At 38.5% G+C, this 16,388-nt stretch overlaps 1 protein-coding gene across 1 annotated transcript in view; it reads right to left on the bottom strand.

Moving 5' to 3' along the window:
- RGSL1 (regulator of G protein signaling like 1) overlaps positions 1–16,388 on the bottom strand; it is a 109,374-nt gene that overhangs the window by 26,538 nt on the left and 66,448 nt on the right. The window contains exons 11-15 of the mRNA XM_033197828.1: positions 14,868–14,973; positions 8,856–9,049; positions 5,983–6,100; positions 5,438–5,558; positions 3,537–3,666 (exon numbers count right to left, since the gene is read on the bottom strand). Of these exons, the coding sequence (XP_033053719.1) occupies positions 3,537–3,666; positions 5,438–5,558; positions 5,983–6,100; positions 8,856–9,049; positions 14,868–14,973 (669 nt within the window). The remainder of the gene's footprint in view (positions 1–3,536; positions 3,667–5,437; positions 5,559–5,982; positions 6,101–8,855; positions 9,050–14,867; positions 14,974–16,388) is intronic.

Below are 16,388 nucleotides of genomic sequence, written 5' to 3'. Positions count from 1 at the left end.
AGTATGCTATATTTCTTTTTTTTTTTTGAGACGGAGTCTCGCTCTGTCGCCCAGGCTGGAGTGCAGTGACCGATCTCAAGGTATGCTATATTTCAAATAAAAGACCTTAGACCAGTGGCAGGCTGAGTGTCACAAGCTCCTCCCTGTATCTAAGGGGAATTGGAAGTCTGGTAGACCTCCTATTGAATTGGATAAGTACAGGTCTTGGGTTCTTACATAATATTGAGGAAATGGGAAGTCAAAGAATGATGAAACAGGACTTCCCACCATTCTGGGGTGTGAGGGCTTGAGCTGGTTTTATTTAAAAGAAGAAACAAAAGAACTAGAACTATTTTTTTTCTTTTTGAGATAGAGTCTCACTCTGTCACCCAGACTGGAGTGCAGTGGTGCAATCTCAGCTCACTGCAAACTCTGCCTCCTGGTTCAAGCGATTCTCCTGCCTCAGCCTCCCAAGTAGCTGGGATTACAGGTGCACACCACCACGCCCAGCTAATTTTTGTATTTTAGTAGAGATGAAGTTCCACCATGTTGGTTAGGCTGGTCTCTAACTCCCAACCTCAAGTGATCCACCCACCTTGGCCTACCAAAGTACTGAGATTACAGGCATAAGCCACCATGCCTGGTCTGCTAGAACTATTATTGAAGCCAAAATATTTGGTTGTGAAGCAGTTCGTAAAAGATATATACAAACTTTTCTCAAATTAAAATAAATAATATTAAAATACCAATAGAAAAATAGACAAAGGGCATAAACAGTTCAAGAAATAATACAAATGGCCAGTCAATAAAGATGCTCAACTACTAAAGAAATATAAATAAGAATAGACTATCAGGCACATTATTTTTTATTTACCAGGTTGGCAGTTTTTAAAAATGTGCAACACACTGTGTTGATGAGAATGTGAGAAACCAGACACTAGTTTATATGGTTGGCAAGAGTTTAAATTAGTGCAATGTTTTCGGAGGGCCAAAATTTAACTGTTTTTAACCATTTACCCATCATTCTCATTTTAAGGAATTTGTTTCATAGAAGCACACAATTGCAAAATATGTATGTTTTGTAGCATTTTTAAAAAATTTTTTAATCATTATTTTATTTTATTTATTTATTTATTTATTATACTTTATGTTCTAGGGTACATGTGTACAATGTGCAGGTTTGTTACATATGTATACATGTGCCATGTTGGTGTGCTGCACCCATTAACTCGTCATTTACATTAGGTATATCTCCTAATGCTATCCCTCCCCCCTCCCTGCCACCCCTCACAATAGGACCCGGTGTGTGATGATCCCCTTCCTGTGTCCAAGTGATCTCATTGTTCAATTCCCACCTATGAGTGATAACATGTGGTGTTTGGTTTTCTGTTCTTGCGATAGTTTGCTGAGAATGATGGTTTCCAGCTGCATCCATGTCCCTACAAAGGACACAAACTCATCCTTTTTTATGGCTGCATAGTATTCCATGGTGTATATGTGCCACATTTTCTTAATCCAGTCTGTCAGTGATGGACATTTGGGTTGGTTCCAAGTCTTTGCTATTGTGAATAGTGCCGCAATAAACATATGTGTGCATGTGCCTTTATAGCAGCATGATTTATAATCCTTTGAGTATATACCCAGCAATGGGATGGCTGGGTCAAGTGGTATTTCTAGTTCTAGATCCTTGAGGAATCGCCACACTGTCTTCCACAATGGTTGAACTAGTTTACAGTCCCACCAACAGTGTAAAAGTATTCCTGTTTCTCCACATCCTCTCCAGCACCTGTTGTTTCCTGACTTTTTAATGATTGCCATTCTAACTGGTGTGAGATGGTATCTCATTGTGGTTTTGATTTGCATTCCTCTGAGGGCGAGTGATGATTAGCATTTTTTCTTGTGTCTGTTGGCTGCATAAATGTCTTCTTTTGAGAAGTGTCTATTCATATCTTTTTCCAGCTTTTTGTTGGGGTTGTTTTTTTCTTATAAATTTGTTTGAGTTCTTTGTAGGTTCTGGATATTAGCCCTTTGTCAGATGAGTAGATTGCAAAAATTTTCTCCCATTCTGTAGGTTGCCTGTTCATTCTGATGGTAGTTTCTTTGCTGTGCAGAAGCTCTGTAGTTTAATTAGATCCCATTTGTCAATTTTGGCTTTTGTTGCCATTGCTTTTGGTGTTTTAGACATGAAGTCCTTGCCCATGCATATGTCCTGAATGGTATTGCCTAGGTTTTCTTCTAAGGTTTTTATGGTTGCAGCATTGTTTAAGTGAAAGTTGGAACAACTCAAATGTCATCAAAAGAGTCATGATTTGTCACTGCCAATCTTTCCAGTCTCATCTCAAGCATTTGCCCCATCTCATTAATCTCTAGTCCAACTGGCCTGATTGCAGTTTCTGAATTGCACCGTCCTCTTTCTTATTTTATGATTCTGTGCATACCTAGAAATCACTCTCCTCCCATCCCATCTACCTAACTTGGTCATTTCTGAAAACTCAACTTTATGTCATTTTCTGGGAGACATTTTCTCTGACCCTGTGCCTTGACTAATAGGATCTCCCTGCAATTATCATTGGGATCACTCATCACGATTATATAATAATGGCAGTAACACTAGCTAACCCTCTTACAGCATGTACTATTGCCAAGCACAGTTCTAATAACCCTGTGAAATAGAAACAATTCTCATTCCCATTCTACAGATGAGAAAACAGAGATACAAAGTCCTTCAACTAGAAAGTAGCAGATTCAAACCCAGGCACTCCGGCTCCAATATCTGTGGCTTGTATTTTCTGTTTGAAATCTGTAGGTGCTACAGGGCAGATCCTCTGCTGCAGGCTCAGTACTGTTCACTACTGTATCTCCAGCACCTGGCAAACTGCTTGCCACATAACAGATTCTCGAAAAGTGTGTTAAATGAATGAATGAATGAGTGAAGCTGTTGAATTAATCCATATAATGGACGTTTTATGGCAGTCAAAAACAAGTCAGATATATGTGTACTGATATAAAATGATGTCCAAGATACATTAGTGAGAAAAAAAAAAAAAAAAGCAAATTACAAATCAAATATGTGGGATCAATTTTGTGGGAAAAGTAAATATTAAGATACATATACAGAAAAATAATTAGGAGGTAGGTTTACAAGCATTAACAATGTTATCTCTTGAGGGAATTTCACTTCTATACTATATATTTCTGTAATTGTTGTTTCCTCTTTCTTTATTAACAGTATGTATTACTTTATAAGCAGAAAAATTTTGAAAATAATTTTTAAAGAGCAAATTCAGAAACATAAGGAAATTATTTTGTAAAATGAGAGATTTTGCAGTGCCTTAGGTTAATTATTCTCTACCCTTGCTTGTTCCTTAAGCAAAGACCTCTGGGCTTGCATCCTCTCTAGGCAGGCCTAGGCTTGGTTTTGCACACAGGACCTGGGGTTTTTTTGCTAGACTCCAGGCTGCCACAGGCATGACACAAAGCAATAAGCTTTTTATGCGGGCTGACCCTCATGGCTAAAATATCAACAGGGAGTGGGGGTAAATACAGAAATGACTTACTTTCCTTGCTATTTTGCATTTCCTGGTGAAGATAGTCTTCAAATTCCTGGCGCTTATTAGGATTCAACATAAATCTGCGGTACTTGCAAAAGCTCCTGATAAAGCTGATCATTCTCAGCCAGCCTTTCTTCTGGGGAAAGAAGGAGGAGTATAACATGTTCATTAGTACAGTTGCTGTTCACTGAGAGTCTACTGTGTGCCAAAACGGCATTCATTACATTTAATCTTCACAACACCTCCATAAAGGAATAATTTCCACCTCCAATTTAAAGGTGAGGAAACTCAGGTTAGAGAGATTGTATAATCTACCCGTAATTAAGTAGCTGGTGGGTGAAAGATTCCAGCTTCAACAGACTGGAGCCATTTGCCCATGCTCCTTCTACCACAGCCTTTCAACAGTGAAGATGTGAGATGCTGTGATTGGGAGAGGGAGCATGAGAGCTAAAAACTGGAAGAAAAGAGGACAGAAATAAAGAACCAAAGGCTCAGGCAAATTTGGAAACACTGAAGGAATAAGGAAACGAGCAAAACCATTTCTAAGTGTTTAAAAATATATACATAATTATTTGCACCCACTCATACACCTACATACACACACACACATGCACGCACATGAATTTCATAAGTTTCTTCATCTGTTTTTTAATAGGTACCTAGGAACCACTGTACATTTTATTTGTCCTTCAAGAAATTGATACTTAGAGCCAGAAAGACTCTTGTTGATTAACTAGTTCAGTTATCTCAGTCTACAGAGAGGGAAACAACATAAGCATGGCTTTAGACAGAAAGCAGTGAAGTATAAAAAGCACTGAATTTGGGATCAAAAAGTTTGAGTCTGGAGCTCAGCTTCTCAGAACCGAATTGTGTAATCTGGGTCAGGTTACTTAACCTATGTCTCCATGTCTCCGTGTGTAAGCTAGAAACAATAGCCCTTCAGGGTTGCAGTGAGACTTAGTGGTTATATGTAAACCCCAATGCAATGCTTGACAAAGAGTAGGTATTAAGTACATGTTGGTTTCCTTTTATCTTATTTTCTAAGAACTGGAAGATCTGAAATTAAACCAAGTGCACTGGTTCTGGGTACAGTATTCTTTTTAGTAGTCCATAGGACCATTCATGGTGCCCTGACATGGAGTTTATTCATATATGGAGGAAATACAGAGGAGAAAAGGAAGAGTAACACATTTTCATCCCTGAGTATTGGATCAATGGACTTAGGCATTATTTTCTGAGATATCTTAGAATGATCTTTGGAGTCAGATCAAGCTGGGCTAAAATTTTTCTGATACTGACGAACTCTAAAACACAGTGAGCAAGTGATTCTCTAAGGGGGCATGTATTTTTTGTTGTTGTTGTTGTTGTTCTCGAACCGTATAGAGATTTTCCTGAGTAACATTCCTGTCTCCTCTTTCTTCCTTTTTTTCTGTCCTCCCACAGGACAAAGGATGAGCTAGATAGTTTGAAAGAAGAAAATGGTGTTCTCAGTACTTTGCATTCTCTCTCTGGTTTGTTTGTCTGCAAGACACCTGTTTCAAGCTCACCTTTTGTTGTACAGTAAGAGGCTCACCCTGGTAAGTGGAGGTCCAAGTTGTTCCGTTAGACCAGTGACTGGGTTTGTAAGTTTAATTTGGGTGCAGAGGACCAGCAAAACCACTTTGCTTCATTGCCAGTCCATGTCCTCCACACTAACTTTCAACTAGAAGAACTCCGTGTGTCCAACCCCGGTACCTATTACTCAGTTGATTCTAATCACAGGTAGAGAAGAGAGGGACTTCTTAAATTCCTAGTATAATAATTTGAGTTTCAGATTCCTCCTTTGCAAAATGGGGATTTAAAAACCTATCCCCAAGACGATGGTTTTCTTGTCTCTAATGTCTTGTTTCACTTTCTTCTTTACTAACCTGGGATTCCTGTAGGTAAGTTGACACTATCTTTGAGGGCTTCCTAGACGAAATTTGTACTTCACTTTGCACTTCCACCTCCTCAGGGCGAGGTGGGAACAGGTCTTGATAATCTTTAAACCTGCCAGAAGGACATCAGGAATATCAAACAGGACAAAAATCTGGCACATAAAAGATAACAGTCCAGGCAAACCTATCTCAGCCTCTGGAGGAAGTCTCAGTGGTAATTGGGGAATGGTAAAATACTGAAAAATTATCTTCTTACTCTATCAGACCTTTGTTAATGTCAGCCTAACCTTCCTGAGCAACACTGTATTGTTTCTTGTTAATGCAAATGAACAGAAATGTGTGTGTGTGTGTATGTGTGTGTGTGTGTGTGTCAGGTAGATAGGTAGGAAAGTTCAAGATAAGTTTGACTTTTTATTTTGTAGAGAGGCTCTGGCAATGAGCTATGAAAATGGATTATGAAACCCTTGATGAATATGGTTTTCAGAAGCCAAGGAGTAACTCCAGGAAGAATCCTTTCCTTCACTAAGTATACTCACCACTTTTCTTCTATAGATTTCATAATATATCCCTGGAGAATTAATAGTGTGGTTGTGGTGACATGACGCGTGGGAGTGATTTCTTTGATAATAGGGGCATCACACTGCAGCATTTCTTCTAGAAAATGCAAGAGAGAAAAGAAGCCGTAATCCTCATCTACCATTTCTGAGATAGGTGGTGGTTTTTTTTATCTTAGAGTCTCACAGCCCCCATTTTCAATCTGGCTAGACTCTGATCCCGCCATAGTTTGTTTGAAAATCTCCAAAGCATATTTGAAATGTTATGTGCAAATGCATTTGTAAACCAAAAGCTTTTCCTCACTTAGTTTCATTCAAATTTTGAGGATGAGTGCTTAAGGGGAAAGAAATTTTCAAAGGACTTATTTCTGCAGCCGGTTTGAAAAATTCGGATTTAGGGAGAGCAGAAGGATTATAGTTAGATTGCTGGGCAGATGGGGAACCCAAGATTCCAGGTAAGTATTGCGAGGGCAGTATGGTTCTCCAGTTGTTCAGAAACTTGTGTTCATTAATGAGATTTGAAAATAATCAAAGATAGGATGTGGACACTATTCCTCTTCTAGCTCATTCAAAATATTGTATACATCTCAACATCCTGAGATTCAACAAATAAATATTGCTTACAAATAAAGATGTGCTAATTTGACATATTTTTCTATATTATCTATATTCATAAAAATTTATTTTCTTATCTTGGTTTACTACAAGCAAAAACCAAACACACAAAAGTACCATCTGTGACAAAACAAGAGGCTTTATCTTCACTGCTTTGCATTACTTGCAATTTCTGCTTTTAGACAAGATTTTATTTACCATATTTACCCTCCCACCTTAGGAAACAATATAAGACACAACTTATGAAACAAAGATTTTCAGGCATACAGTTCTCCTTCCCAGTACAACTCTCTTCACAGTTCATGGGTGGTGGATACTCCACCTTTGCAGGCAGCTAACTCTTGCTTTTTGTATCTAACTTCAGGCTAGTTGGTTTAATGGTCAAATGACTTGAATTTGAATTCAAGTTCTACCAAGTGTATGAGCTAGTTAACTTTTCTGTGTTTCCTTTTCTTCATTAGTAAAGTGGAGCTGCCTATCCCTATATTACAGGGATTAAATAAAATTCTATTTTTAGAATTAAATAAAATGGAATGAAATGAGAGGATACATGTGAAAGTATCTTAGACTTGGCTCCTTTTACTAGTGATATAGTTTGACTCTGTGTCCCCACCTAAATCTCACCTTGAATTGTAATAATCCCCATGTGTCAAGGGCAGGACCAGGTGGAGATAATTGAATCACGGGGGTGATTTCCCCCATGCTGTTTCAGTGATAGTGGGTGAGTTCTCATGAGATCTGATGGTTTTACAAGGGCTTCCCCCTTCGCTGGGCACTCATTCTCTCTCTTGCCACCCTGTAGAGAGGTGCCTTCCACCATGACTGAAAGTTTCCTGAGGCCTCTCCAGCCATGTGGAACTGTGAGTCAATTAAACCTCTTTTCTTTATAAATTACCCAGTCTCAGATATTTCTTCATAGCAGTGTGAGAATGGACTAATACAGTAAATTGGTACTGGGAGTTGGGCTGTACCCTGCAGAGCCACAAGGGTGGAGCTGCCCAAGGCTGTGGGAGCCCACCTATTGTATCAGTGTGACCTGGATGTGAGACATGAAGTCAAAGGAAATCATTTTGGAACTTTAAGGTTTAATGACTGCCCTGCTGGATTCTGGACTTGCATGGGAACTGAGTTCCTTTGTTTGGGCCAATTTCTCCCATTTGGAATGGGTGTATTAACCCAATGCCTGTATCTCCATTGTTTCTAGGAAGTAACTAACTTGCTTTCGATTTTACAGGCTCATAGGCAGAAGGGACTTGCCTTGTCTCAGATAAGACTTTGGACTTGGATTTAATGCTGGAATGAGTTAAGACTTTGGGGGAATGTTGGAAGGGCATGATTGTGTTTTGAAATGTGGGAACATGAGATTTGGGAGGGGCTGGGGTGCAGTGATGTGGTTTGGCTCTGTGTACCCCACCCAAGTCTTACCTTGAATTGTAATAATCCCCACCCGTCAAGGGCAGGACCAGGTGGAGATAATTGAATCACGGGGGTGATTTCCCCCATGCTGTTCTCATGATAGTGAGTGAGTTCTCATGAGATCTGATGATTTTACTAGGGACTTCCCCCTTCATTTGGCACTCATTCTCTCTCTTGCTGCTCCATGAAGAGGTGCCTTCTGCCATGATTTTAAGTTTCCTGAGGCCTCCCCAGCCACGTGGAACTGTGAGTCAGTCAATCCTGTTTTCTTTATAAATTACCCAGTCTCAGGAATTTCTTCATAGCAGTGTGAGAACAGGGTAATACAACTTGTATTAAGACTTTGGATTGGCTGGGCGCGGTGGCTCAAGCCTGTAATCCCAGCACTTTGGGAGGCCGAGACGGGCGGATCACGAGGTCAGGAGATTGAGACCATCCTGGCTAACACAGTGAAACCCCGTCTCTACTAAAAATACAAAAACTAGCCGGGCGAGGTGGCAGGCGCCTGTAGTCCCAGCTACTCGGGAGGCTGAGGCAGGAGAATGGCGTAAACCCGGGAGGCGGAGCTTGCAGTGAGCTGAGATCCGGCCACTGCACTCCAGTCCGGGCGACAGAGCGAGACTCCGCCTCAAAAAAAAAAAAAAAAAAAAAAGACTTTGGATTTATTCTTACTGTTCTCTGCTTTTGCCTTCCCTCTTAATCTGTCTCAATATTGCCCCATGTGGCTGCTGCTCTGTACCGCTCTCTCTGGGGACTCACACAAGACAGGCTATTCTCTTAAGACACTAAAGAGAGAGAAAACAGGATCAGAAGAGGATGCATACCAGGAGAGAGTCGGCCTTGGAAGAAAGTCTTGATTACGTTTTCTATGAGAGACTTGCAAATCTTTTCATTGGTCTCTATACTGATCTTCTGTACAGCTATGAGGAATTGCAATGGGCTTTCAGCCTTCCGTTCTTTGAGGAACTCCCTGAAGAACTCCAAGTGCTGTGTATTTAAGAGGACTTCTGTCAAGTTTCTGGAAAACAAGAAAGCATCTTTGGTAGAGAGAAAGGAATGATGATTCTGGATTCTGTTTCAATAACAAATGTCGAAGGGCATTGCCCAGGCTATAGGACCTTAGCCATATGTGAAGAGCATTGTGGATGGATTGGCTAAATCTATTTCTTTGGTGATTAACTTGAACTTTATGTACCGTTTCTGAGCTTGGTCCAATATCTTCCTTCCCAATGGAAGATGAAGGTAGATATTTTAATGGGGACAATTTTTTCAAGGGAATTCTCTTTTTACATTATGGATTTAAAACAACTCTTAATTAGCAGTCATTTCTGTGAGGTGGTGTCCGGAGCCGTGAGGCTCGGAAATTGCCGCGGCCTCTGTTGCTTAAGCTCTGCATTGTGGAGACAAGATGGCGCACTTCCTGGTTCTTCATCATCAACTTTACCCGCGCGCGAACTTTTCCCGCCCGCGCGTAGATTACCTCCCGCGCCCGGGAAAGACTTAAGTCTACCAAGCATGCGCCTGGTGACGTCTGTCATTATTCTCCTCCCGCCTGCTCTGCTGCACTTCTCTTCCCTGCCAGCCTATATAAGGCATTGCACCGCCGCCATTAAATGAGACTTGATCAGAATACTGTCTTGTCTCCATTTCTTGTGTCTCTTGTCTCTCTAAATTCCCACCCCCTCCTCCAAGGTCTGTGTTAATGATCCGCTGGTCGGGACAAGGTGGAGCATGATTAGCAGTTTTCAATTAATGATTCTAAATTTCCTTTGCTGATTTCTTCTTTCACTGCTCCTCAAATAAAGGTGCCCCTAATGTTTCATCCTTAATCCTCTATTCTTTTGCTTTATGGTTTTTCCTGGGTAATCTGTGCCTCCTCTGTGATTTCAATTTTTATTGATATGAGGAAGTGATTTTAAATTTTATTGATATGGTGAAATTATATCTCCAGTTCCCATGAGCTCCACTTCTACATTTCAACTGCCCACATCAAACCTCATCTTTATGTTATAGTTATTATTTAAACCTCTCTACACACACCCACATCTTGACCAACTTCTTCTTCCTTTATACACCTATTTCATTAAGTATAATGTTAGCCATAGATTTTTAATAGATGCCCATAATCAGAATGAGACAGTTCCCTTCTATTCTAATTTTATTGAGAGTTTTAAAAATCACACGTGTGTGTTGGATTTTGTAAAAACCTTTTTTCTACATCAATTGAGATAATCATGTGAATTTCTTCCCCCTTATTTTATTAATGTGGTGTATTAACTGGTTTTTGCATTCCTTGTATTCCTAGGATAAATTCCACTTGGTAACCCAGGCTGGAGTACAGTGACATGAACACAGCTCACTGCAGCCTTGACCTCCCAGGCTCAAGAGATCTCCCCGCTTAGCCCCCAAGTAGCTGTAATTACAGGCGTGCACCACCATTCCCCGCTAATAATGTTTGCATTTTTATTTTTTTTTTGGTAGAGATGGAGTTTCACCATGTTGCCCAGGCTTGTGTTAAACTCCTGAGCTCAAGCAATCTGTCCACCTCGGCTTCCCATAGTGCTGAGATTATAGGCATGAGCCACCATGCCTGTCCACTGATCTTTTTTATATATTGCTGGATTTGATTTGCTAATATTGTATTGAAAGTTTTCATTAGAAACTAGAGAGAGTGTTGGTCTGTGGTTTTCTTTTCTTATGATGTCTTTGGTCTGGCTTTGGGATCAGGAAAATACTGGCTTCATAGAATAAGTCAGCAAATGTTCCTTCTTTCTCTGTTTCCTCAAAGAGTTCATGGAATAGTGACATTATTTATCCTTTAAATATTTCATAGAGTTCTCCAGTGAAGCTGTCTGTGCCTGAGTGTTTCTATGTGAGAAAATTTTAAATTACTAATTTGATTTTTTTCTTATTATAGATTTATTCACATTTTCTACTTTTCCTTGAAAAGTAGCTAGCTTACTTCAATGATTTGGGTGTTTCTAGAAATTTATATATTGCATCTAAGTTGCCTAGTGTGTTTCTTGCATTTCCTTACAATCTTATTAATTTCTGCAGGGCAGTGATTATATGCCCTCTTTAAACCCAGATTTTTATTATCTGTATCATCTCTTTTCCCCTGGTCAATATACCTTACAGTTTAACAATTTTATTGATCTCTACAAAAAATTAACTTATTTACCTGGATTTTCTATGTTTTTCTCTTTATTTTAGGTACTACACACTAGCAGTTATTATTTATTTTCTTTGAGTTTAGTTTAAATATATAATCTCACTACTTTTGGTATCATTGTTTCTGATGTGAAATAAACTTTAATCTTGCTGTAGTTCCCCTGAAAATATGTTCTTTTTCTCCTGTAGCACTGAAGATTTTTCTGTCTTTATATTTCAACAGTTTGATTATGATGTGTCTATGTGTGGATCTCTACGACTCTTTTGTCAACTTAAATCTGTTATTGATTGCCTCCAGTAAATTTTTCATTTCAGTTATGTACTTTTCAATCCAGATTTTTCATTATATTTTATAATTTCTATCTCATTATTGATATTCTATATTTGATTAATTATCATCATACTTTCCTTTAATTCTTAAGACATGATTTTCTTTAGTTTTTTGAACCTATTACTTGGAAGTCTTTAGTCTAACATCTGAATTACCCTAAAGAGAGTTTCTGTTGACTGCCTTTGTTCGCCCTGTGGATGGACCATAATTTCCTCGGATTTTGTTTGTATATGTATCTTATAATTTTTTGTTTAAAGTTGAATTTGGGATAATATATTATTGCAACCCTGGAGTCTGAATTTATACCCCATCACACATCCACCAAAGGTTGCTGCTGTTGATGGTTTTGTTTGCTTTTTATATTTTGTTTTTTGTTAAATGTCTTACTTGGGCTAGTTCTGTGGCATATATCTCCCCTGAAGTGTGTGGCTACTAAAGTGTCTGCTCAGTTTTTTCTCTTTTTAATTCTTAATTTTCTTTTTTATACTAGTTTTCAGGCCTTATGATAACCCAATGATAAATAGATAACTGGGTTCCTCTTTGGTCTCTCTTGAGCGTCTGCACAGCATTTGCACAGTCCCTTGGGAATATCTTGCTCCCAGATTTCCCTTTTTTACTTTTAAATGTTTTACTGCTTGCTGAACTAGTACTGCCTTAAGTGGCTGTGATAGTGGCCTCCCAATTTTTGGGCCACGAGGCTTACTATTGGTTTTGACAGTGCTCCTGGTCATTGGCTTTTTTGTGGAGCTCCAGACCATATCAGTGCCCTCTGCTGGCAGCAAGATGGCTGGTACTCATGACTGTGAAGCTTGTTGGTGATGTGAGTGATTACAAGTTAAAATGGCACAGATTACACTATTCTTACTGAGGTTTGGTAGTTTTCTTGGATGAGCAATTTTTTATTTGTTATATGCCTTCAGTTAATTTACAGAGTTCTGAAATTCTTTTTGCCAAGTTTTCCCAGTTTTACTTTTATGGAGAGACTACTTACAAGGTTCTTGCTCTACCATTCCAGAAGTCTGATTTTCTCCCTTCATTGCTTTGTATATCTGTATTTTCCCTTCCATTTCCACTTCCACTGTTTACTTCAGATCTTCATCATTTTCCTGAACACTGCAAAGACCTTCCAACTACATTATCTCTGCCTTCAACCTCTGGATGTCTGACTCCTTATACTCTCATTTCTGTCAGAGTAATATTTTAAAAATCTATATAGTAGATATTTCTGCCACCCACTGCTCCAGCAAACCCCAAAGAATACCCTCATTGCCATTTAATCAATGCAAATTCCTTAATAATCTACCCAATACCTTTTTCTAATTATTTGGTCTCAATCTGGCTTTTTATGTTTTATGTCCCCTCGCCACATGCACTCTATACTTCAACATCACTGGACTATTTTCAAGTCTTTGAATAGTACATTTATATTCATGAATTTATAGCTTTGTGTTTTATCTTCACCTTTGGTTAGGGTTTATCCCTACCTACAAAATACTCTAATTTCTTTGCAATTGAATTTGCACATGCTATTCTGAGCATCTTCTGATATTCTAACTTTTCCTGATCCTCACTCAAAATTTCTCTCTCCTTTCACTCCCATAGTAATTAGCTAATATTGTATCATGACATTTTAAGGTCAGCCTTGCATTTTCTTTAGTTACATAATTAGATTAAGGGCAAGGACTATGTCTTATGTCTTATTTTTGCATCATTAGAACTCAGAGTGTCTAGAATACAGTATATAATCAATAGCCATTTACTTATTGAATAAGGGATAGGGAAAAGGTTTAAGAGAATTGCAACTGTAGTATCCATGAGCTATTCTGCTTGGTCTTAACTGAAGTCACGAAACTAGACGATATGACCCTGATATGTCTTCTAGGACTCAAATATCTTACAGATATGTGATTTAAGACTTCTGTGGTATTCATGCTTAACAAAATTGAAAAATAAGTATTTCTATAGACATACTGGAGATCATTGACTAGAACAAATCGGAAAAGCAAAAGTGACAAATGATTGAACCTCAGAGAATAATTTCAGTTGCTGAAAGGGAGGAAGATCTATCTACAGTGGTTAGACGAGACAAAAGACTTACCACCCTCAATGAATGTCATCAATAAATGAAAACATTCTTGGCTGGGTACAAATACCTGTAATCTCAGCAATTTGGAAGGCTGAGGTGGGAAGATCACTTGAGCCCAGGAGTTTGAGACCAACCTGGGCAACATGGCAAGACCCAGTCTCTACCAAAAAAAAAAAAAAAGCCAGGCATCGTGGCATGTGCCTGTAGTCCCAGCTACTCGGTAGCCTGAAGCAGGTGGATCACTTGAGCCCAGGGAGGTCGAGCTGCAGTGAGCTGTGATTGAGTCACTGCACTCCAGCTGGGACACAAAAATAAGACTCTGTCTCAAGAAAAACAAATTAGTTAAAAAAAGAAAATGTTTTGTGGGAATTTTTTCTATGCAAAATATTCCGCCAGAGCAATGTGTATGTTCTACCATATCCTCAACATCTAGAAGAGGACCTTTTATATAGCTTGCCATGACAGATAATAGACAGTAACTGAATGAAAATGAATACATGAGTAAGTGAATGCTGTGGCCCACAAGAAAATTATGGTCAAGTCAAGAAGTTGGAAAACATACCTAAAAAGTCAAGATCAGTAAAAAGTAGTACATATAAATGCTTGATACTGTACTTTAGACATTTAGGGTTTCAGAAGAGAAGGAAGTTATAGCAAACATAATATTTGGAGAAATTTTTATGTAAGGTGGCACTTATGCTGAGGTACATGGACAGAAAGGTGGGTGGGCACTCCTGAAAGAAAAGGCCACAGGGTCTTTGCCTAGTTGTGGGACCTTATCAGAGTTTGATTCTCAGATTGATTGTAAGTGGAGAGAGACAAGAAGTAAGGAACTGGTTAGGAGGCTACTACAGCAGTACATAATCCAGAAGACACAAATAGGCAAAGAAACAGGTACAAAGATGTTTATTGTGATACTGTGTATAGCAATTAAAAAATTAAAGACAATGTAAATGTCTATATAAGTTATAGTACACCCATGGAAGGAGGTAGATCTGCACTTACTGACATGAGATGTCTATGATAGTTTAAGTTTGGAAAGTTATTGTATAACATATATACATCGCATAGTGCTGATTTTAGAAAATAAATGATTTAAAATACTAAGAGTATCTGTGCCTTATGTATTGTATATGGAAAAGGGTCTGAAAACCTACACACAGAGAGATAAGTTTGCCATTAGACATATTGAGATTTTTCAAAAGCATGTGCCTGAAGATGTTGCTGTAGCCAGATTCTATATCTCACCTGGGTCTCATTGATGGCTTCCTTACAAGAGCTTTTTTGAGGAAGGACATTTTCCTATTTGAGCGTGAAAATATCTTTGGTTCCTTGATAATTTCCACTTTAAAATCTAAAAGAAAAAAAAAATCACGAAGTTGGAGAACACTATATTATAAGCAATGAAAAGACAAAAAGTAGCAAGGACATTTTTCAGACATTAAGTTCATGTGAAAAAACCACTGTTCCCACAACTGCTGCCATCTCAGGTCATTAGTATTAAGAACAGACTTAGGGATGACTGATACCCCTGACATGAACATCAGTCCCAGTTATGTTATCTAAGTATGTTGGCCTTTAGGTCTAGCGCCCACCTTCCTCAGAGAGATTGCCTCTCTCCTCGTTACATTAGTTAATGCCAAATGTCAGGCCTCCTCCGATCAGCTGTTTTTACTAGACCATACTCCACATGACATTCTGTCTTCCTTGACACTTCTATTGTCCTACCTTAAATCTTTCCACTTGTCCCCTGGAATCCCTGCTTAGTAATAAGCAAACTTTCACAGATTGTTGACTTCTTTAAGAGTTCCCTCCATCTTCTTGTTTTAATAAAAACCATTTTCTTTCCCAAGGATGCTGCTTCTGTAAGCTTCTCAAATGATATTCTAGCACACCATACAAGTTCAGAATGGGTGTCTGGTTCCCTATTGCCATTTAGAAACCGTTATTCTCTCGCATATATCAAAACATCATTATTGCCTGGGCACAGTGGCTCATGCCTATAATCCCAGCACTTTGGAAAGCCAAAGTAGGAGGATCACTTGAGGCTGGGATACTAAAATCAGTCTGGACAACACAGTGAGACCCCATCTCTAATTAACTGGGTGTGGTTGTGTGCACCTGCAGTCCTAGCTACTTGGAAGGCTCAGGCAAGAAGATCAGTTGAGCCCAGGAGTTTGAGGCTGCAGTGAGCTATGATGACACCATTGCATTTCAGCCAGGTCAACAGAGTAAGACTCTGTCTATAAAAATAATTTTAAATAATAAAAACAAAACATTATTATTGAAGAACAATAGATTTCATGAATTTCAGTATTATAAGTGCCCTTTGAGGTTGATGTTGTAGAAGAAAACATAGACTATGAACTCATCAAAGGCATAGATGGTGTGTTACTCATCTGACTTATAGAAATTAGAACATGACCTAGTTATATAGTTATTGTTTTAAAACAATTTTTAAATAGAATGTACCCACACAGGAAATTTGTGTGTAGCTTGGCAATACTTTCAGAAAGCATACAAAAAGTATTAAAAGCAATAGAAATATATGTTGGATCTAAACAAATGCAACTAAGTGAAAAAATAAAATCTAGACTATGGAAGACCAGATATAACATAAAAATGAAACAAAACAAAAACTCTCCCAATACAAAACACCTAGAAATACTGGATAAAAATAATACGCTTTCAAAGTGAAAGTAAATTTATAAAAAATTAAGACAAAACAACATCAATATATACAGGTTAGAAACAATGAGGATGCTAAAA

Source organism: Trachypithecus francoisi, unplaced genomic scaffold (assembly GCF_009764315.1).
Source record: "Trachypithecus francoisi isolate TF-2019V2 unplaced genomic scaffold, Tfra_2.0 Lachesis_group5, whole genome shotgun sequence".
In the NCBI taxonomy this organism is placed as follows: Eukaryota; Metazoa; Chordata; class Mammalia; order Primates; family Cercopithecidae; genus Trachypithecus; species Trachypithecus francoisi.
The sequence above is the reverse complement of the archived record's forward strand: the minus strand, read 5'-3'. Positions and strand labels throughout refer to the sequence as shown.